Source organism: Mus caroli, chromosome 7 (genome assembly GCF_900094665.2).
Source record: "Mus caroli chromosome 7, CAROLI_EIJ_v1.1, whole genome shotgun sequence".
Lineage (NCBI taxonomy): Eukaryota > Metazoa > Chordata > Mammalia > Rodentia > Muridae > Mus > Mus caroli.
In genome coordinates this window covers 25,737,529-25,762,265 of record NC_034576.1, presented here as the reverse complement: position 1 = coordinate 25,762,265, position 24,737 = coordinate 25,737,529, and the positions used below count along the sequence as shown (strand labels likewise).

At 38.5% G+C, this 24,737-nt stretch overlaps 1 protein-coding gene across 3 annotated transcripts in view; it reads right to left on the bottom strand.

Moving 5' to 3' along the window:
• LOC110298883 (NACHT, LRR and PYD domains-containing protein 9A) overlaps window positions 1-24,737 on the bottom strand; it is a 38,406-nt gene that overhangs the window by 2,395 nt on the left and 11,274 nt on the right. Inside the window, exons 2-9 of one of the 3 annotated variants that reach the window (XM_021168409.1) lie at window positions 20,565-20,873; window positions 13,288-14,872; window positions 11,219-11,383; window positions 9,416-9,580; window positions 6,974-7,141; window positions 3,944-4,114; window positions 1,191-1,361; window positions 461-631 (exon numbers count right to left, since the gene is read on the bottom strand). In XM_021168409.1, coding sequence (XP_021024068.1) covers window positions 461-631; window positions 1,191-1,361; window positions 3,944-4,114; window positions 6,974-7,141; window positions 9,416-9,580; window positions 11,219-11,383; window positions 13,288-14,872; window positions 20,565-20,835 — 2,867 coding nt within the window. In that variant the 5' untranslated portion in view covers window positions 20,836-20,873. The remainder of the gene's footprint in view (window positions 1-460; window positions 632-1,190; window positions 1,362-3,943; window positions 4,115-6,973; window positions 7,142-9,415; window positions 9,581-11,218; window positions 11,384-13,287; window positions 14,873-20,564; window positions 20,874-24,737) is intronic. The other 2 variants (XM_021168410.1, XM_021168411.1) reach the window with 2 other exon arrangements.

Below are 24,737 nucleotides of genomic sequence, written 5' to 3'. Positions count from 1 at the left end.
ATTTTATGTCCTGTATATGATACTCTTTTATGTGTGCATGTTTGCGTGTGCGTGTGTGTGTGTGTGTGTGTGTGTGTGTGTGTGTGTGTGTGTGTGTGTGTTTTGTAGGTTAGGATCTATGAAGGAGAGAAAACAAGTAGTTTATTTCATTTTGGTTGCTATACTTCTAAGTCCATTCATATTCTACAATTTTTGTGAGTTCATGCTTTAGAACTAAATTGCAACTTTTAAAAATAAGCCATGTTTTAAAAATGACTGATGATATTCAGAGGAATCACCACCAAAGGACGGTACTTATGAGTGGATAGAAATCAAAGTTAATACTCAATGTCCTACAGTGCAGCAGTGGGCCCTCACCACAGAACTCAACCCAGCCTCAGTGGGGCTGAGCTTGTGAAAATTGACACAGAAGAGCTTGTTTTGAAGACATTCCTGACCATGAGAGGTAGTGTGTACTCACCCAAGCACCTCCAGGTTACAGGCTTTGTGATTCAAGGCCTTACAGAGCATCTCCAGCCCAGAATGGTCAAAGGCATTCCAGTCAAGGTTTAAGCTCTTCAATGTGTTGCAGGTGGTAAGAACCAAGGCCAGGTCTTCACAACAGTCACTGGTGAAGTTACACATGTCTAACCTATAAGCACGAGCATGCCGGAATTAGAATTTGTTGTTTAGTGCTAGTTCCAGGCTTCTGAGCAAAGACTTACCCAGTCCCAAATGTCCACAGTACAAACACTGAGCAAATCCCTTTTTCCAATCAAAAAGGATTGTGACCCACAAGTTGAAAAATGTTCTAAATGCTTAGCATTATTTCTCTGTATTAGTTTAGCTCTCATGCCTTAAAGATACTTCCTTTTTCTGTGGACTGGATAATATAGACACACAGCTAGTCAAAGTTCAGAGAGTGTACAGTGTATGAAGGCACAAATGAGGCATTGATATCATTCCCTCCTCCCAAGACCCACGGAATACAACAGAAGAAGGGGCAGAAAGACTAGAAGAACCAGATATTGAGGTGGGGTAAGACATAGCAGGCATATTGCATTCAATATCACAGCAGATGTACAAGACCTGTACATTTCCTCAAAACGTGAGCCTATGCTAGTTGGACTTCTTAACCCTATTAATCCTCTAGCATTTCCTCATCAAGTTGTGAGCCCTCCCACCCACCATGGTAGTTAGTAGAAACTCACCCAAGACACTGCATTTCACAGTTAGGATGACACAGAGCTTCACATAACCGTTTGACACCAGTGTCTTGTATGTTATTGTTGCCAAGTTTCAGGGTCTTTAGATTTCTATTGCAAGTCAGGACAGCCGAGATCTCTTCACAGCATTCTGAAGTTAAATAGCAACCAGGCAACCTGGGAAAACATACATGCAAATACACTTACTCTCCAATCCTTTTGTTGTGTTTCATTCTTAATTTTATTTTTTAGAACTTCATATGAGTACTGCATCTCCTGCCATCTATATCATTCTACATCTCTCTCCATTTCCCCCAGCTCTCCCTTCCCAATTAACAATCTCTTCTTTATTCTTGTTACATGCATACACGTGATATATGTGTGTGCATGCACATATGTACATGCATATGCAACCTAATAAATACATTTATCTTTGCTTGTATGTACATGTATCCAGGGGTTTGTTAATCTAGGTCAGAGCTTCCCCTGGTAGAGACTGATTCTTTCTCTTCCAGAGCCATTCATTGATCATTGATCATATTTCTTTTCTTCTCTTCTCTTCTCTCTCTCTCTCTCTCTCTCTCTCTCTCTCTCTCTCTCTCTCTCTCTCTCTCTCCTCATGTAACCAGTCTGGCTTCAGATAGCTGATGATGACTTTGAACTTCTGACCATCCTACATATATCTTCCAGTGCCTCTCTCTCTCTCTCTCTCCTCATGTAACCAGTCTGGCTTCAGATAGCTGATGATGACTTTGAACTTCTGACCATCCTACATATATCTTCCAGTGCTGAGATTATAGGCATGTAACTACCATAGCTTTTATTTAAGCCTTTGAAGGAGAATCAAACTCAGGACTCTGTGTATGCAAAGTAAGCATTATACCAACTGAGCTACATCCTCAGTCCACAAAATTCCATCTTAATAGCTTGGCTTATTTGTAGAGACTACAAATTCCCAAGCAATTCTGAAATGCTGCTGATGCTTCTCCACCTGGGTTCCTCTGCCTCACATTGGCTCACCAAAGTTCTTCTGCTTTGATCTCATTATGTGGTATTCCAACTCTCATTTCCTCAGTTATAATACATATGTTTTTAGAAAATCAGTGAAGTGACCTTATCACTGATTTCAGACTCATGTGCAATTATCACTATGTTTTGAACATCTCCAAGTATTTAATATACATGTCTTCAAACCCTTCTTGAGCATCAGGTTCATGGTTCCCCATGGCACTTTAAATAATAGAGATGTTGAGAGACAAAAGGAAGATATTTGATATAATATAGGTGAAGAATAGTGAATTAATAGATGTTGCATAAATTTTAATAATAGTTCTTAGGCAGATGTATGTTAAATGGATAATCAGCATATAAAAATAATAGCTATATAGATTGTAATGGAAAGTGATGTGCAGATGAATATAGGAAGAGGTTGATTATATGTAAATAAAGACAATATTTTTTAAATGGTAGAAAAGGTAGATATGTTAAATTCATAAATGACAGATACTAGGTGGGTGGACATGATAAAGGAAGGTAGATATGTAAAAAGATACACAAACACACATGCATGGAATCATGATTTTTGGATATGTATATATATCCATATCTATATCTATCTATATGGATTTATGAAGGGATAATTTGTGTATAAAATGGCTCTCAAGTAGGGAAGATTTTACCCTCCACGGGATGCATATAGCATCTAGATGTACTTTGGTTTGCTACTCTAGGCCAGAGTGTGTTGCTGGCATCTAAGTGATATAGATATACTACTACAAACATGTACAAACCACAGAACAGCCACAGCAAAATACCAATAGTGTAAAGATTTAGAAACTGATGTTTGTACATAGACAATATATTTGTGCCTGGTATGCATGCATGTCCATCATCTCAATTCTGTCATAGGAGGACTACACTTAACCTTATATATCAAGAGAGAGGTATAAGAAAAATACCCTGTTCAAGTGCCCACTGCCACTAATATATCATTCATTCCATTCGGTTCCAACTCAAGATCAGCATACAATACAGCCTTTGTGACAACTCCTTTGATAGAGACTACAATCAGCAAGACATCAAGCATCCCAAGAGGATCAGATGGAATAATCACAGCCTTGTTTTCTCAAAAGGACATCATTCTTTTTGTTTTTTTTTTTTAAATCTGTTTGCTCTGCTTTAATGAAACATTAGACTGGATGGCTCATAAATAGATGTCAGTTATAGTTACAAACTCTAGAAACCCAAGATCAAGATATAAGCTGGTTGCTACAGTATGTTGAGAAAGCCTGATATCCTTCTCGCTCATACACATACCTTCTTTTTCACTTGTGTCAGTGTGCATGAGCCCATGTGAGTGTATGTGTACATGTTGGTGGGGTGTCTACCCAAGGAGGCCAGTAAAGGACATTGGTTCCCTTGATGCTGTAGTTACAGGTGATTGTGAACTATCAAACATGGGTGCTGGAATGCAGAGTCTGGTCCTTATGACTCATTAACAAGTGCTCTCAACCACTGAGTCATCTCTCAAGCCTTGATAGAGTGTAAATGTTTTACCATGTGATCAAACAGTAGTCTCTGGGGACTCATCCTCATAACACAATGATGATGGACTCCATATCTTAAGATAGGTATTATGGGTGACAGGCCTAAGACAATTTCTGAAGTGACAATGACATTCAGACAATGCTTTCTTCCTATTTTATAAATGCCAACATCTGAAATAGCACTCCGAGCAATGAATGAAAACACAGTCCTACCATAACTCCTTGAGGGTACAGTTTGGAACTTTCAAAGCTTCACACAGAAGGTTCACGCCAGTGTCTTCCAGGAAATTTGACCCCAGATCAAGCAGAGAGAGGCGTTCATTGCTCAAAAGAGCTTCATAGAGATGTCCACAGGCAATGAATGTGAGACAGCAGTAAGACAACCTGAAAGAAGATCACATGTCAGCAACTCACTTACTGTTGAAACATTCACATGCTTCCTCAGACTTTCATGTTTTTCCTATACTGAATTTCTACTTTGCATGAAAAAAAAATTGAGATGGTCTGGTGAGTTAGCTAAACACCCTTGCTACCAAGTCTGAGGACCTTCTGGGAAACCTTGCTATAAGGTAGCAGTCCTCCAGGAATTGGTGGCTTTCAGAGCTTGGCACCAAATCAGGGATTCCCTTTCTCATTGGGGCTTCCCTCTCCCTACCTATCTTATTCTAGAGAGTGTCCCTAAACACAGGTGGCTGGCCTCCTGTGCCATTGTGATATTGTACAGAGAGCTCTCTGCAAAGGTGTATAACTCAGTACATCCATCCCACTCTGGCTTCCCACCTAAGTCCTATACGATAACAAATCAGCCCATACTGCTCCTTTGATGGCATGACCAATTAGTGCTTTCCACCTGTACCCCTAAAAATCCCTTCTATGCCCTATCCCTGAAGCAATATACTAGACTTGTTTTGCTCGAGCAGTCTCTGCAGATCATTCTGTCCATATTCATGGCCATCTGAACTGTGCTCTCCACCTCTGCCCCATTTCTCCTCTCAGGCTGGTGTCCACAAGGACCTGAGTTAATTCACACAGGATGGAAGCAAATAACCAACTCCCACACATTGTCTTCTGTCCTCTGTATGTTCATAAGTTCTCTCTTTCTCTCTCTCAAATAAGGGATAGAAACATTCTCAAACATTTTGAAAAACTAGATTACCACAGATATTGCCAAAATTGACTGTTGATTTACTTGACAACTTCCTTGTAGAACAGTAAATTAACTAACATTTCCACCCATATCAGAAATTTATCATCTATGCAGAATCCTGTTCTAGTGACCCCATTAAGGTTTTTTTTTTTTTACTATTTCTTTTTGTTGTCTCTCTCTCTCTCTCTCTCTCTCTCTCTCTCTCTCTCTCTCTCTCTCTCTCTGTGTGTGTGTGTGTGTGTGTATGTGTGTGTTCATGCGCATGCATGCCTGCCAGCCTGCCTGCCTGTCCATCTGTCTGTTTCTGTACATATGAATGTGGAGACCAGAGGCAGCTCAGAGGTTAGCTCAGATGACATACTCAGGAACAGAAGGAATCCCCTTTAAGATAGTGTCTCTCACTGTCCTGCAACTCATTTATTAGACTTAGCTGGTTGTCCAGCAAGCCCCAGGGATCCATCCTGCTGCCTCCAGTTCCTCAGTGTGTCACTAGTCCTGGATTTTTCACATGTGTTCTGGTGATCAAATTTAGGTTTGAATGGCCAAGTGCTTTTACCAACCTAGCTCTTACTCCAGCCAAATCCTATTATTTTAAATAGTTTTCCTAATCCTGTTACTTGTATGGGTTAAAGACTAGTATTTTAAAGACTAATATTTAAGGCAACTCATGATCAATGTAGCTCTTTATAATTACGACTTACCAAGTATAATTTAATTTAATCTACTATACAATATAAGATGGTAATTAAATAACCAAATAATTTTGTCTTCTAATGTAATTTTTTCTCTCCTTTGAAGCATCCTTCAACTTTTTATAGTGCATTATTCTCCCTTTCTTTTACAAACATCATTTCAGAACTGGAGAGATGGTTCAACATTTATAATCACCTTCTGATCTTGCAAAGGACTGGGGTTCAGTTCCAAGCACCCGCACAGCACTTATATGGGGCTCATAACCTCCTATGACTACAGTGACAGGGATTAATGACCTCCTTTGACCTCATGCACATACAACTTATGCATACACATAAACGTATGCAAGCACACACATGCATACACATAAAATTAATAGCTTTTTAAACATTTATTTTCTTTCACATTAAGCATCCCTTAATAAAAATGGAAGTATGTGAATACAAAAGGTTTTCAAAATGCCACGATACCACAATAAGAAAATTCCACAACTGTTCTCATGTATTCAGCTCATATCAAATACAAAGGCACTGAAAATAATGTGTAAAACTGTCCCCAAGTCATGTGCACCAATATTATACAGCATGTTAATAAATTTCAGGGTTGAACTTGGTGAAAATTACCCGGACTAATAATATGCAAATATTTAAAAAGATATTTAAACACTTCTGGTCTCTTCATAAACAGTCCACAGAAGGGATGCTTAATTTGAACTAGTTTATTTGATAAACAGGTATCTCTATAATCATCAATATTCAATATTCCTACATTTTATATGATTGTTCATATCTGTAAGTCCCACAGGTATGTATTACTGCATGAATACATGATCACAGAGCACATAATAATGTGTGTCTCTAGACTCTTCCTCTTCCACAAACCAAGGTGCCTTTGAGCACATTCTCCATCTTAAGGTCTTTGATGGAATAGTAAGTTATCCAGTATGGCTTCCATAGTACAGTAGTCTGGCAGTCTTCTACCGTGAGAAATCAACCTCAACCTGATGGCATGAAACAGCTTATAGTGACTTAGGTAAGATGTAGGAAACTATGCCTTGGAAAGTAATCAAGTTTTTCTTATGTACATTCTCCTCTGGCCTAGTAAACAATCTCTTTCCAGATGCCTCATCTTTATTCATGATAATTAAATTCATTAAGCTAAAATTATGTAAAGGAAGTTTCAGAAGTAGCCTTGGCTTGTGTGAACTCAGTTTCATGGTATCTCTGCTTGCATTTGCTCCACTTACTGGTATGGCATCTGAGGCATAGAAAGTGACTAAGTATAATGACATAACACAAGCTCTCATATATTCCTTAATGAGTATGTGATCACCTTTATGATCCTCAGACCAATGTGTAGCATTCTGCAACACCTCCAGGGCATGCTCTCCTAGAATAACTCACATCAGTGATTCCAGGGCACAGCTTGGATCCTTCAGCATTTCACACAGTGACATCACTCCTTTGTTCTTCAAGGGATTTTCAACCAATGAGAGATGTTTCACCTCGGAATTGATAAGGGAAGTTGCAATTATGCCACAAGCCTCACTTGATATGTCACATTTTCCCAACCTACATGTGAGAAACATGTCACAGGTTAGGAATAAAATCTTTAGGTGATCTATGTAAGACTGTGTATTGCTTGGACAAATGCCCCAGATTCTAATACCAGCCCATATCTATATTATAGGCTTATTTAATTTATAAGAATAATTGCTTAGCTATCATAGTGAATTTATAGAGTTCTACTGATTGGGAATAAGCCTAAGCCAGTATTTTTCCGTTATGGGTGATTTTTACTCTCTAAGATCCATTTGAAAATGTTTGGTGATATTGGTTGTCACAACACTCAACAGAAAGAGATATAGTGTTCCTGGAATGTAGTAGACAGAAGCCATGTCTTTAATGCACATATAGACCCCATCACTAAAATATGATCTGCAACCCTATAAGTCTGATTACCCTTAACACTTACACACACACACACACACACACACACACACACACACACACACACACACTTCTCATGTCTATCACAGTTACCCTCTCTTCTAGATTTCAGGTATCAGTTATAAAGCCCATTGTATCTAACCTGTGGTTCTGATCAACCAGCTACAGGTTGACATTCTTACATCCTTCTCATTGTGTTTAGCTTTCTGAGGATGTCATGAAGCTTAAAGGTTATTGTCTCACATGCCAGTTTAGAATATTCAAAAGATATGATAAGGATAATAGAAACACTCAGACAGAACATGTGCATAGAAAATCTCTAGAAGTATCCCAAGTACAAGAACCTTTGCCTCTGAATGGAGTGTGCTCCACAAGGGTATACTTCCCAAATTAGAATACTGCTGCTCTAATTTCATTCTATCACCATGATAGAATACTCTCACCAAAGCCAACAGGAGATGTTTGGGCTTATACTTCCAGGTCATAGCATCATTGAGAAAATAAGCACAGAAATCTGTATTCAAGAATTATGAAGGATCTGTTTGCTGGTTTGGGTTAGCTAGCTAGACTTATTAGAATTAGGACCACCTGCTCAGCTAACCATGCCTAGACATAATAGACTGGACCCTCTTATGTCAACTAATCCCATACCAACATTCCCATCATTCCATCCTGATAGGCAATTACTAAACCAAAAGTCTTCTTCAGGCCAAGTTGACAGTTAATGCTAAGAAGGATAAAAACTCTGAAATTTGGGTAACTAATTAATGGATGCTTTACCATATAAGCATGATTGGATCACTTGAAACTGAACTTCTCATGGAGGACAGGCTATGAGAATGATAATTACAGGACATGGTGCCAGCTCTGTCCTTGTGGGAACTGGTCACTATGAAGTAGCCCACCAAAGATCACCTTATTAGAATTATAATTGATCCCATCACCTGGAAAATGTAGGAACCTTCATGTCTGGAATCAAGACAATAGTCCAAATAGAGGAAATATTTCTGCTACTATCACTAAGCACTCATGAAAATACAAAGGTTTATAATTCCTTTACACAGCTGGAAGAAAAGTCCAAACTACATATTGCCTAACATAAGCCACTGTATCACAAATGTTAATGGTGTTAAACACACATCTGACTTATCATGTCACTTACAAGTAACAGATCATCTGTACCCTGCCAACTTCTCTGAAGTCTCACACTATTTCCACATAGTCCAGTTACATAGCTACCTCTTATCTTTCTTCTCTAGTCTCCCATCAAGGGCCATGTGAAAGTTTTATTAATCAATTGTTTCTATGCTGATAAGCTTTTATCAAGCACCCCTACATGTTGACCTCTGATTTCTATGAGGATACTTATAGACTTATACTTATAGTCTTACACACTAAGTAAATAAATAGAATAAGATCCATATATGCTATTATGTTGGTATTCAAGCCATTAGGAAAAATAAGCCATCAAAAAGGGGGAAATTTTTAGAACGAAATGGCAACCAATACAATATAAATGAATTTGACAGGAATGTATTATAACCATGGCTGAAAAATGTCCTAATGGGGAAGCTGGAGATATAGATCAGCAGTTATCACTTGCTGCTTCAACACAGAACTAGAGTTCAATTCTAGGCACCAACACAAGATAGTTTATAATTGTATATAATTCCATCTCCAGGAGACCGAATGCCCTTTGTTGGCTTTTGAAGGCACCTGTGTACAGGTAAATGCATGCACACATGCATGTATGCAAACAGAGAAAACTAAATAGTCAAAATGAGACTTAAGTTGTACAACATGTGCTAAAAAAAAACTTTCAAAGTTAAGTCTTCAAAGTGATTTTTCAAAATCATTATAAGGAAACTACTGAGTGTGGAAAATGAATTTACTTACAACAGCTCCTCCACTCCACATGTTGAAAATTTCAGAGCTGAGCACAGCCTCTCAACTGCATCATTAGAGAGATTAGTGCCATACAGGTTCATGTATTTCAGGTGAGGTAGGTGAAGAAAAGTGGAAAATAATAAACCGTCTCCAAAGTTAGTCATGAAGGAACACCTGCAGGATAAAGACCAATTGTCATATTATACCAAGATGTGTGGGTCCATGGCAGAGCAACTTACATATTACTTTCCCATGCTTTGTTTTACACACTGTGGGTTTTGGGCATCCTGGTTACCCCATAAATTCTCACTGGTTCTCTCCAGATACCAGACAATCACTAAGGCTCAAGCTACTCAGATCTTTCCATTTATTCCATTTCCCTCACCCACATACATCTGTGTAACATCTAGAACATTATAAGGAGACTCATGGTTATCTTCATATTAAGCTCTACATTGCCTTGTCACAGCTAAATACGGTTGCCATCTCATATTATTTTGGTAAAGGGAACCAAAATGGAGGAATTGCCTCCATCAGATTGGTATGTCTGTGGAGCATGTCATTGATCAGTAATCAGGGTAGTACATAGTTGTGAGGGGCATTACCCCTGGGAAATTAAGTCTAATATGAATAAGAAAGGTTGTGGGGGCAGGTCATGGGAATTCAAGCCAGAAAACAGCATTCCTTTATGATCTCTGCTTCAGTTCTTGTTTTCAAGGTCCTGCCCTGACTGCCCTTGATGATAGTTTATGACAAAGGAGTGTTAAAAAAATAAGCATTATTCTCCCCAAGACTGCCATTCATCATGGTGCTTATCATAGAAACAGAAACCAAAGCAGAATTACATTGTATATAAAATACAAATACTTAAGTTTGTATTACTATTACCAGCCAAAAAACCCCAAAGAATGGCCCATCCATTTCTCTTTAAGTATCCTTCCTTCCTTCCTCCCTCTCTCTCTCTCTCTCTCTCTCTCTCTCTCTCTCTCTCTCTCTCTCTCTCTCTCTCCTCTCTCTCTCTCTCTTTTGAGAGGTTTCACTTTAAAGCCCTGGTTGTCCCGAAACTCCCTTTGTAGGCCAGGCTGAGTTCAAACTCAGAGATCTACCTGCCTCCCTAGTACTAGAATTAAAGGATTTGCCAACACCCCTGGTATTATTAAGTACTATTTTTTAAGGCATCACTGTTATAGAATGGATTCCAGAATTTAAGAAAATTAGATGTAATTTTTTTATCTTTGTATTTATTCCCTTTCAAGGTGGGAAAAGTGTAGCCAAACTTAGGCCAGGGCATGTTTCCTCATGATGACAAATATATGTCATCATGAAGATTAAGTAACATTGGGGTGGACAGATGACTTAGTGGTTAAGAGCCCATATTGTTCTTGCAGAGAACTAGAGTTAAGTTCCCAGAACCCATTGTTGGGAAGCTCACAACTGTTTATTCCTCTAATTCCAGAGAACCCTATTCAGATGCAAGCATACATATTCACATTTAAAATAAATAAAAATAGACGTTTAGCTAACATTCATTGTAGTCCCTATAACATAGTCAATACCTGCCTAGTATTACTTTAGTACACACACACACACACACACACATACACACACACACAATGTATAGGCATTTTAAAAACTATATATAAATCAGATGTATGTATGTGTGTGTGACACAAACCTTCAAATATGTGACTCTTGTTACTATTATATTTACTACTTTTGATTTTAGTTCTGCATTTATTTATGTATTAGTATTCTTCACAAGGAAGAGAGGGAATTTCTTCTATCTACTTAAAGAATGGGTATCAAACTTACAACAATCTGTGGAGCTTAAAACCAGTCAGAGGTACTGAAGAAGTTGGAGACAAACAATTACAGAGAACCTCTATGGCATTTTCATTGAAATGACAGCTGTCCAGATCCAGTACATGTAAGTTACAAAGAAAAGTGCATAACCTAGTCCAATGGTTGACTAAAAGTCTGCAATGAGATAACACAATGTTATTCTTTAATGGCTAAATTCAATTCCTAAAGATATTCCTAAAATAGGCACATCACTCTCAACCCCTTCTCAAAACTGGCAGTTACCCTTGACACTGGAAAAAAAATCATACAGGCAAAGTGGGTCCACATAGCACAGTGATTAGGAAAGTGTCTCTAGGGCAGGAAATGCCTAACAGTTTAAGACCATTTCATGCTCTTGAATAGGACCCAAGTTTGATTCCAAGAATCCATGTAGAAGCCCACAACCATTTGTGACTTCAGTTACAGAAAATCTAATCATCTCTTCTGAGCTCCAAAGACACTGTACTCACATGGTACATATATATATATATATATATATATATATATATATATATATATATATATATATGCAGGAAAAACACTCATCATATTTAAATAAAATAAATAAATCTTCTTCAAAAAAGGAGAGTAGAGTAGAGTAGAGAGGAGAGGAGGGAAGAAGAGGCAATGGGAGGAGATACAGGGAAAGCAAATGAAAGGAGAGGAAAGCAAGGAGGGAAGAGAGAGAGCACTGTGATGCAAAATGCCATCTGAGCATTGTATAGACATTGCAGTCTTGATCCACAGCAGCTATGGAAGCTTTAATTGGCCTGCAAAAGACCATGTCTCATACCAGTCAATATAAGGTGGGGAGAAGGTCACAGAGATCAACTTCTCCCAGCTGAACTGTTGGCTTCTGGAGAAGAGGAGTCACCTTTTGTGTTACACCAGCAAGTGAGCCCACCATTGTCTAACATACTGTTTTAAACCCATAGACTCACTTAGTTTAACCCTAAACTCCATAGCTGACAAAACAAAAAATATTTCAATGTGAGAAAGGAACGTGTAAAGAAGTCAGGTGACGAGGTAGAAGGGAAACAGAACTGAATAGAAAGTGAGGCTAACCTGAATGCTCTCTCTATATAGGAATAAAACTTCACATCAATGCACTAAATAAAAATTATAATAAAGAGATGTGGCTTGAAATGAGATAAACTAGAATTAAATATCTGCTAGGGATTCACTATTACTATCTATGATTCACTGCTGAAGGCATCTAAATTTATTAGGTTCTCAAGAGCCTCCTCTTTTAGTGAGTAAATATAATTGTTATGTGAATTAGTATAGATATTTGGAACTCCTGATGGAACTGCAACCTATGTTGAGTAAATATTTACACAATTTGATCAAGTATGAGCTAGCAGATTAAATTCAAGGTGAGACATGTCAACTAATACAATGTAGTGTGAACACCACCTTAAAACAGATGCACATTCCCAAATTCTCTCCAAAATATTTGCCATGACACTCTAAACACAATGGATGGAGGAAAAGTTTCAAGCACTGCAATGGAGATGCTTACATTTTCACCTCACACTGTCCCTATGACAAATTTCTTCTTTGTATACATGGAGGAACTCAAGCCATGGCTTTTCAGGGCCACACCACTTCAAACAGCAGTAAGAAGGCTGAATAGGAAGCCTTTCTGACTATACCATCTAAACAATCAAGCATAGACAAGTAAGAGCTTTACCATGCTGGAGAGAGGGTAGAATGGGAAAGAATATTTTCTGTGCAAGCATGAGAATCTAAGTTCAGATCCATAGTACTAACTTAAAAATGTCAACATGGTTGCTTGAGGCTGTTGGCCCAGCTTTAGAAGATGGAAACAGGTATCTTACTGGTCAGTTTGCCTTGTCAAGATGGTGAGAGTCTATCCTAACAGATTAAAGCAGACAACAAAGAAAAAGACACCCCATATCTTCCTCTGGTTTCATCATGAATATGCTTGGATACAGCATGGACACATCTATAAAATATTGCTATGGATAATAAGGCAGGAGTGAAGAACAGTAAACAAGGCTTAGAGATATACTCACTTTTGGTTGAGTTTAAAGAGTTCTAAGTCAGCATATTCTGGATCATGGATTTCTAAAAAAACTCTCTTTTGTATATGCAGGTGAAGGTTTTTCACTTTTGAGGCTCTATGCAGACAATATTGAGTTGCTGACATATCATCAACATTACTAATATCAACAGTCATTTCTTCAAATAGATCCATCAATTGTCTTACAAATCTTTCCTCCTGGTTGTCAAGTATACAGAAAAACAAATTCTGGGGATGCACCACCAGTTTTTCATTGCATTCTTGTTGACTGAGACTTTTGATGTATCTAATGATTTCCTGTCTTACCTCCTTGGTTGATATACAGCCAAAGCATGGTTCAAGCAAGGAGGTGACTTGCTCAGTGGCCATTCCAAACAATAATATCCGTGTGTGGAACCATTGGTTCTGTTTATGAGCATAGATTTCTCCTAGAAGTTGAGCTATGTTTCCAATAACTGGGTGATGTGCGTCTTTGTATTGTTGGAGAAAATAGAACAGCACAGCAAAGTACCACTGTAGTGTAGAATGATAAAATACAATGTTGCTACCTTGATTCTGGAGAAATTTCATTCTCAGCCACACTTTCTTATCTGATTCAGATATCCCATTCCTCCTGAGGTCATCAGAGTCAAATACATATACCTGTTTCCACATTCCCTCTACAGCCAAGGTGCATAGGGTCCTTAAACGGGCCCTGTTCTGTTTAGATGGATTCCTGGCATATGTTGATTTAAATGCGCTAACCATAAATATTGTGTAGAGGAGTGCTAATGTTCGACCAAAATGATTTGCTACCTCTTTCCTCTCATACTGCCACTTTAAAGTACTACAGATCATCCAGCATAGATAAGGACAGCAGCATAAATTGAACAATGGTTTAATGCTTTTTAAATTCTCAAAGATTTCTACACCTGTCTGGGTATTAAAGAAAGACACACAGTAGATTTCTATAGTTTGTTCAGAGAATCCTGACATAATTATCTCCCTTGGATGTTGCAGCAAAGGAATAATGTTTGAAAGACTTGCATTTCCCAATTCAAGGAGCAGAGAACATTCTGGGAGCATTATTTTCTGTAGCAAACTACTCAAGACAATTTGTGTTGGCAGCTTCTTCCTCCAGTCATTGCACAAGTTTGTCCTGAGTTCCAAGTCAAATTTCAGGTAATCAAATCCGTCCAGGATAAACAAGATTCTTTTTGGATCAGATAAAATATCATCCACTGTCTCTGAAGATTCAGGCAACGTACTTGAGATAAGCTCAGCTAAGCTTAACTCTGTGATATTGTTAAGTGAGAAGACGGAGAAGTAGAAAACATATTGAAATCGGTTCTGCAGTAAATTTCTTGATGCCCAATCCAACATTGCTTTTCTTAAGAAAGTAGTTTTACCTCCTCCTCTAGAACCTGATACAACTACAGTGACTGGCTCTGACTCACAATCAAATATGTCCTGCAATGCTCTGTACTGTACTTCTATAAATTCGTGGTAGCTTCTATCAGGTATATAAGTGTTGGTCTCCGTTGTCCATATGTGCTGAAATGCATTCTTCATAAACTCTTTGTATTTAGTTTGTTTATCTGGGTTTGAAAAATCAGAATAAAGGGCAGTTAGGAATAGAATACTCCTAGGAACGAATCACAGTATTTCTTAAATACACGTCTAATGATTGATCTACACTTTTGAATGACCAGTGAGGCCATGGGTTCTGAATTGAGAATAACTTCCCATTTCCATTCACATGAACCTGGTGTAGGTCTTTTCTTTTCCATTGCACTACAGAATGATTAGGGCCCCACCCTAATCCCAACCACCCAACAAGTTCTTTCTATACCCACACCTCTAAATAGAAAACACTATTGCATACAACGGTTTCCATGCTTGTGAACAGAAGCAGGGCCTCAAATCCCAGTGCTAGATGTGGCATATTACTATTTTAGTGCCAATAGAGAAAGTCTTCATAAGGCAGGGACATTGAAAACAAAGAAAAACCTGAAACCCCATGTAGAGTCAATTGTGTCCCATATATAGGGCTCCTTCTCTACCTGAAATCTTTACAATGTCAATAAATTTTGATTTCATGTTCCCTAGGACTCCTGCTGCCTGTACATGCTTTAATTCACAAAGAAACAGAACTCAGCTAGTCAGTATCATCTTGGTAGCCCAACATGGGCTCCAAACTGTAGACTCTCAGTTGTTTTCTCCATACACGGTGTTATAATATATTTTATGTATTGCCTTTAAAGTGTTGTGACCAAATTTGTAACTCACCTTTGAAAAGTAGCTACTGTAAAGCATGAATTTCAGGTATTTATTGCTTTTCAAATTTACAAAGATCTTGGTACCTCCCCAGGAGAAAATCCATAAGTACTTCATTTGTATACAATTTTATGAAGTAGAACTGAGATTGTTGCTATTTAGTCTAAAACTTTCCTATCTTCAGCAAGTCATTTAAGAATCATTCTATTTACTTTTTTTCAATTTTATAAACATATTTATAATTTTATGTTTAGTCAAAGCAAGATTTGCTTCAGGTAACAAGATAGTTAAACAAATTTTGGGGTTATGAGATTTCAAGTCTATGGGTAACATTCCTGATCATGGTGTCTGGTTGGTCTGGGTTAAATCATATGCATATCATAGTTTTAAATATGATGTATGTGTCTAGATAAATGTCCTCAAACAAATGAGATTAAGAGAAAGTGTTTCTCTGGTTATTCATGGAGGTAGGTACCAGGCAGCTAGAGCATGATCAATACCAGACTTAGATATTTTCTTGTTAGTTTTTTTTTTCTGGTATCAGGTTTCCTCAAGGCAAGAGCCTATTGTCTACCCAGAGATTTACTTGGTCTTGTGTTAGTAATTAGATAGTACATTAGAGATGTTCAGTAAGTTAGAAATTGTTGTTCTGGGAAATCTGGGTTCATTTCCCAGCCCTGACAAAGCCACTGACAACTATCTGTTAATTTCAGCTCTAGTGATTCCAGCCCTCTCTGGCCACCCAAGCATTGTCTGCATGTGGTGCATGTTCATATGTGTAAGCAAAATGTTCATATAATAAAAGATATATTTTTAAAACAGAAAATGGTATTTGTATGGAAATTTAAATCTATTACATTTTTATTTTATTTTGGAAAAAAAGGTTTCCTATACACATTATAAAATGTTGAGCTGCCAATATCTTAATGGATGGGGCACACTGGACAGACATGCAACTCCAACAATTTGTCCTCTCATCTCCACATGTACTCAATTGTATACCCACACTAATATTTAAATATATAAATATGGGTTGGAGTAGCAGCTCACAGGTTACAAGTGCATACTGCTTTTTCAGAGGATCTGAATTCAGTTTTGAGTACCAATATAAAGTGGTTTACAAATTCCTGCAACTGCAACTCCAGGGGATCTGATGCCCCTTACTGCTAAAACCTACACTCATGACACACATCCACATGTTGATGCACATACATAAATACAATTAGAAATAAACCTAAAATAATAATACTATGAAAATTATATGTTAAGGATTTATATGACAGCAAATTTGGCTAGATGAATAAATATGATTGAGTTAAGTTTCATTGCTTAATTTGAAACTATAAGGCCTAGGTTATTTCTATTATATAAAACCTGGGGATCCATCTCATAATCAGCCACCAAACTCAGACACTATTGCATATTCCAACAAGATTTTGATGAAGGGACCCTGATATAGCTGTTTGGTATGAGGCTATGCCAGTGCTTAGCAAATACAGAAGTGGGTGCTTACAGTCAGCTATTGGATAGAACACAGGGCCCCAAATGTAGAAGCTAGAGAAAGCACCCAAGGAGCTGAAGGGGTCTGCAACCCTATAGGTGGGACAACAATATGAACTAACCAGTACCCCCAGAGCTCGTGTCTCTAGCTGCATATGTATCAAAAGATGGCCTAGTCGGCCATAATTGGGAAGAGAGGCCCCTTGGTATTGCAAACTTTATATGCCCCAGTACAGGGGAATGCCAGGGCCAAGAAGTGGGAGTGGGTGGGTAGGGGAGCAGGGCGGGGGGGGTGTTAAGGGAACTTTTGGGATAGCATTTGAAATGTAAATAAAGAAAATATCTAATAAAAAAGAATAAAAAAACTTAAGTGATTAATTTAAGAATTTTTTCTGTGCCCTCTGTGTTTGTTGTCTTACTCTGTGCCTCTGTGCCTCTAAGCAAATAAATATACAATGACATCTGTATTTTAAAATTTGTCACTAAGTGGGGCAAATCTGTCATCTGGTACGGGCTAAAACCCAAACCAATAATGCCTGTCAACAGTCAAGACAACTTCCAAGAACACAATTGTATATCCCGAAACACTGATATTGCTATGGCTGGGAAGGCTTGTTATTGGATGAAAAAGATTGCACAGGTCCACAGAGGATAAACCCTTAACTCAGTCATCCTATTAGCTTCTATTACATGGTTCATGTTGTCATGGCTCTGGGGTTATAAACCCCAGCTTTTTTAATTGAGTGGTACTCGCTGTGTGTTTAATTTGATATCTTAAAAAAATGAAGATGGTGTAAATATTCAATCAATTTAATGGTTATTAAAAGAATATCATTATATCCCAATTAACACACACACACAAAAAGTCCTATCAAGTTTGTAGGAATGGCTCCAGCTCCATGGCCCAGTAAGTGTCTCCCATCCTGTAAGTATGCCTAGTGTAGTAGCCTAAAGAGAATAAAACCCTAAGCTGATATTAGCTAGAATTTGTCCTGCTTTAATCTAGTTATTTTCTTTTATGTTTTTAGAGACAGAGTCTTGTGTAGCCCTGAATGTTCATGACCTCAAACTAGCTATATATTCAAGAAGCACTAGCAGGAGCTAGAATGGCATAGTTGTGGTGGTTTGGACAGCAAATACAGGGACAAAGATGGAGCAGAGACTGGATAACCACCCCAACTTGAGAACAATCCCATGGGAAAGCATCAATCCCTGACAGTATTTATGATACTCTGTTATGGTTGCATATCCTGAAACAATGGTATTGTTATGGCTAGGAAGGCTTGTTATTGGATGAAAAGATTATTATGGTTGTCTAGTGCAGGATACAGGAGTCTAGTCTGGCTTTCTTCTGAGAAACTCCACCCACCAGCTGACTTAGACAGATGCAAACACGCACAGTGGATGGAGCTTGGGGACTCTTATGGAAGAGTAGTGGGAAGGACTGTGGGCCTAAACAGGATAGGAACTCCACAGGAAGAACAATAGAGTCAACTAATCTGGACCAAAACCAGCAACCAAATTTCACACACGGGCTGGACCTAGGCCTCCATGGATATATGTAGCAGATGTGCAGTTTGGTCTTCATGTGAGTCCCAAACGGGAATGGGAGCTATCCAAAAAAACCTGTTGCCTGTCCATGGGACATCTTCTTCTAGCTAGGCTGCCTGGTCTAGCCTCAGTAGGAGAGGATGCATCTAGAGTCAGAGAGACTTGATGTGCCAGAGGAAATTCCAGGGGGCTCCATCCTCTCAGTGGAGAAGGCAAGAGGGATAGTGGAAGGATTATGGTAGGGGGTGAGAGGGTGGGAGCAGTGAGTGGGATTTGAAGTGAATAATAAAAATGAACTAACAGATAAAAAACTGTCCCCCATTGTCTGGAGTATTTGAAAAATTGTGCCCCAGTTGATGGGATGTTTGGGAGTGTTTAAGAGGTGTGGCCTTTCTGGACAAGGGTGTGGCTTGGGGCAGGAATTAAACATTTATAGCCTTACATCACTTTCAGTTCACTCTCTCTGAGTCATGCTTACAGTTGAGGTGTAAACTTACCTTCCTGTTTCTATCACCATGCCTGTATATTATCATACCTCTCTCCATAATGGACTCTATTACTTTGGAATGATAAGCCAAAATTGATTCTTATATGAGTTGCTTTTGGTCATGGTGTTTTATTGCAGCAAAAGAAAAGTAAATTAAACAATGACCACATCCAGTTATTCTCAATATCTTATATGTATATGTCTATATGATCATTGCCAAATAATTGATATCCTTATCTCCATGAGGAAACAGATATAGAGATAATCATGTTGGCGCTGCTGACTAGACAACAAAGCACATAACTAAGAACCAGCCAACACAAATATGTGGTTTGGCTGAAGATTTTGGATGGATGCTTCTGACATATACAGCATCAGTTAAATCATAATTCTTTCGAAGTGTATATGAAGAACCGAAAAACTGGGACATGGAAATCATTTTAACACCTCTAAAATGTGAAGTGATTTATTGGTAAAATATTCCCCCCAGAAGACTTTTGGTATGCTCTACACCTTGAGATAGTCTAAGGTTGCAAATTTGAAGTCTTCCTTTACTGTCTTGAGAAATTCAGACCAAAGGTAAGGTCTATGTACAAGGAGATGAAGGCCTATTCATTCATAGCACATGTCTGGTAACAGGATAAGTAAGCACATGATAGAACTCCACTGCAGCTGAGTCTAGCACTGGGGACCTGAGAACACAGACCTCAGGAAGTTAAAGGAGAAAACCATGAGTTCAAGACAAGTCTAGTCTACATAGTAACTTTGAAGGCATCCTGAGATACATAGTGAAATATTTTCAAAAATATAAAGAACAAATAAAAGAGGTGATGAATGGGGGGGGGGTTAGGGAGAGAAAGAAGGAGGGAGGGGAGGAATGCCCATTTGTTGTTTTGAATGGTATTGTTTAAAAAGCAAATAAATGAACAATTTCTTGACTAGTTAAGGAAAACAATATTAATATTAGCATCTGCCTTACTAGTTTCAATGGATCCTACATTTTCTTTTCTTGTTAATAGTCATGTGCATTAGGACAGCCTCCCTGACCTCATTTAAAGGAATGTTTGTACATAGCACTTATTGCTCTCTCCAACCTTTCTCAACTATTGGACAACTCAACACTGACATCACTTTCACATTATGGGTGTTAGCTTGGTGTTTTAATGAGACCCCTAAGAGTGAGCATTGGGGTGTCTGACTCTTTACATGCTCTTGGGACACTTTTTCTCCTGCTTGCTTGCCTCTTCCAGTTCACTATGAAGGTTTGTGCCTAGTCTTATTATAACTTGTTAGCATGTTTAGTTGATATTCTTGGGAGGACTTCCTTTTTCTGAAGGTAAATGGAGGAGCAGTGAATGTGGAAGAGAGGAGAGAGAGGACAGGGAGGGGAAACTACAGTTGAGATGTAATATTTTAAGAAAGAATCTCCTACTTGGGTAACTTTCCTCATATGTCCCCTTTCTCCCCATACTTACCTCTCCTTTCTATCTGAGCCATGGTTGAGAGGTCTTTCCGATTGACCTGTAGAAACAGGCTCAACACCATATCCCATGCTTTTCCTGGATAATGTGTGTACAATTGCATTGCCAGATCTTCTTTGGAAGTGTTTTTGATCTTAGTCCAGGAGATAGGTTTAAGATTAAATTTCTCTGGCTCTTTCCTGAGACGTTCTTTAAATTTCTGGAACTCTTCATCACTGAGCTTTTGCAAATACTGCAGCAAGCCATACCCAGATGAGTCCATCATCTTGGAACAGTGACCTCAGAATCTAGAGGTTGATAAATCTTCAAAACGAAGAAATAAGTGACATACAAAGAGGATTGACATGAGAGTCCAGTCTCAACAACTTAAAAGAGTCAAAGTTATTGATATCATTTGTTCCTTCCTTCAGATATATGTGGATTCATACTTCACCATTTCACTATAATTCATATAAATCCATTGTTAAAATTAATGGCCAGACATTACTGGCAAACACCTTTAATCCTAGTCATTGGAAATAGACAGAGGCAGAAAGAACTCTGAGTTTGAGATCAGCCTGGTCTAAAGAATGAGTCCGAAGACTGCCAGTGCTACACAGAGAAACCAAGTGTGTCTCAAAAAGCCAACAAAAACAAAAACAAAAAACCCTTAATACTAAGGCCACAGTCAGTGAATGATAAAAAGATTAGGAAAAGATCTTTACCAATCTTACATCTGATACAGGCTAATATTCAGAATATACAAAGAACTCAAGAAGGTAGACTCTTGAGAACCAAATAACCCTATTAAAAATGGGGTGCAGAGCTAAACAGAGACTTCTCAACTGAGGAATACCAAATGGCTGAGAAGCACCTGAAAAAAATGTTCAACATCCTTAGTCATCAGGGAAATGCAAATCAAAACAACCCTGAGATTCCACCTCACACCAGTCAGGATGGCTAAGAAGAAAAACTTAGTGACAGCAGATGCTGGAGAGGATGTGGAGAAAGAGGAACACTCCTCCATTGCTGGTGGGATTGCAAGCAGGTACAACCACTTTGGTAATCACTTTGGGAGTTCCTCAGAAAATTGGACATAGTATTATTGGAGGATTCTGGAATACCCCTCATGAGCATGTACCCAGAAGATGCTCCAACATGTAATTAGGACACATGCTCCACTATGTTCATAGTAGCCTTATTTATAATAGCCAGAAGCTTGAAAGAACCCAGATGTCCTTCAACAGAGGGGTAGATAAAAAAAAAAAGTGATACATTTACACAATGGAGTAACAATTAAAAACAATGAATTTACGAAATTCTTAGCCAATGGATGGAACTAGAAAATATCATCCTAAGTGAGGTAACCCAATCACAAAAGAACACACATGATATGTACTTACTGATAAGTGGATATTAGCCCAGAAGCTCAGTATACCCAAAATACAATTCGCAAAACACAGGAAGGAAACTCAAGAAGAAGGAAGTCCAAAGTGTGGATACTTTGATCCTTCTTAGAAGGGGGAACAAAATAACCATGGAAGGAGTTACAGAGACAAAGTGTGGAGCAGAGAATGAAGGAATGACCATCCATAGACTTTCCAACCTGGAGATCCATCCCATATACAACCACCAAACCTAGACACTATCGTGGATGCCAACAAGTGCTTGCTGACAGGAGCCTGATATAGCTATCTCCTGAGAGGCTCTGCCAGTGCCTGACAAACAGAGAAGTAGATGCTCACAGCCATCCATTGGATGGATCACAGGGTCCCCAATGGAGGAGTTAGAAAAAGGACTCAAGGAGCTGAGGGGTTTACAGCCCCATAGAAGGATCAACAATATGAACTAACCAGTATACCCAGAGCTACCTGGTACAAAACCACCAACCAAAGAGAACACAAGGATGGACTCAAGGCTTCAGCCACATATGTAGCAGAGGATGGCCTTGTGGGACATCAATGAGAGGAGAGGCCCTTGGTTTTGTGAAGGCTCAGTGCCACCGTGTAGGGGAATGCCAGGTCAGGGAAGTGGGAGTGGGTGGGTTAGTGATCAGGAGCTGGGATAGGGGTTTTTTGGAGGGGAAACAAGGAAAGGGGATAAAATTTGAAATGTAAATAAAGAAAATATCTAATAAAAATAAAGCAAAAAAGAAAGTTTGTTTGGGGGGGTCTTCGTGTGTATGTAAGTTTATGCACTGTTTGCGGACAGTACACGTGGAGGCTAAATGAGGACATCAGATCACCTCAGACTGAAGTTAGAGTTGGTTGTGTGCCACCCTGTGGGTACTGGAAATAGACCCCAAAGGGATGACAACCCAGAAATGAAGAATTACTGCACTGTAAGGGTCCATTCAAACAGAGTATCAAAATGTTCAAAAGGATCACATGGAACTCAGAAAACTGATTAGGATGGCTCCTTTCAATACATCATGATGCTCCATGAATACACATGTAAAAAATCAAGTTGGTTTACTGAATTTACAACAGAGCCAGTCTAACTAAATTCAGACTAAGACTGATAACACAATCATTTCACCCTTCCTGGATGGCAATTCTATCCTTATATACTGCCACTATAATCATGCAGTTCAGACTATTGCCAACAGACTATTGCTACATCTGTCTGCATAACAGTTTTTAATCTTCTAAAACTGAAATCCTATTAGTTAAATAAGACGCTCACATTCCCTGACAATTGTTATTCTACTTTCAATCCTGAGGGCTTTCTTTTTACTCAGTTGTCTTTGTTTTATCATTTGAGACAGGGTCTCACTTATGTAGCCTTGCCTGGCCTGGAACATGATATATAGACCAAGATTACTTCAAACTGAGCTTCAACTGCCTAACTTCTAAACTTTGCTGGGATTAAGGTTGTTTGCCTTCACACCTAGTCATTTCATTTCATAAAACTGATATATATTCTTGCATGCAGTTTTATGGATATATTTTTATATAAACATAAAATATACTTTAACCTGCTGCTTCCAACATTCCTTTATTCTCTGTTTCCTTCCTTTCCCTACTGGTAGTCCCTTCCATTCCACTAGATAATTTGCTTCTACTTTCCTTCTTTCCTCTCATATATTATATAATATACAATTTTATAAACAGTATCATTCATACATATACATATATATGAGTGATATATATATATATGTATGTATATATATATAGTGTGTGTGTGTGTGTTAGAAAAGATGTGTCATATTGTCTTTTTTTGGTCTGACTCAATATGATTAGTATCAATCACCAGTTCTATCCACTATCCTACAAATGAAATGATTTCATTAATTTCTGTTGCTGAGTTGAATCTCCACCATGAAAGGGATTTTTGAGAGGATATCATCATTTTCTCTATGGTGACTCTCTAAGGTGGGACCAGTCAGTAGTGCACACACTGCAGAAGCAGCAGAACAGCTGGGACAGGGTCCTAACTGCCTCCATCTGCACCAGGGCTGTTCTGAAGCCCTCTGTGCACTAGTCTTGCCAGGAGAGGTAGTCTCCTAGGAGTGCTGACACAAGTTTACAGACTCACAGGAAGAACAAGCTCCAGGCAGATACAGCAAGAATATCTAACACAAGGGATTACCAGATGGCAAAAGGCAAACTCAAGAATCTTGCCATCAGAAACCAAGACTACTTGGCATTATCGGAACCCAGTACTCCCACAACAGCAAGTCCTAGATACACCAACACACTGGAAAAACAAGATCCAGACTTAAAAATCATCTCTCATGATGCTGGTAGAGGATTTTAAGAAGGACATAAGTAACTCCCTTAAAGAATTACAGAAAAACGCAACCAAAAGTTCATTTGTTCATTCCTTCAGGTGAAGGAATTGAACAAAACCATCCAAGATCTAAAAATGGAAATAGAAACTATGAAGAAACCACAAAGGGAGACAACTCTGGAGATAGAAAACTTAGGAAACAAATCAGGAGCCACAGAAGCAATCATGACCAACAGAATACAAGAGATAGAAGAGAGAATCTGAGGTGCAGAAAATTCCATAGAAAATATTGACACAATAATCATAGAAAATTCTTCCCGGCATAGTCTCACAAGAGACAGCTATATCAGGATCCTCTCAACAAAATCTTGCTAGTGTATTCAATAGTGTCAGCGTTTAGAGGCTGATTATGGGATGGATCCCTGGATATGGCAGTCTCTAGATGGTCCATCCTTT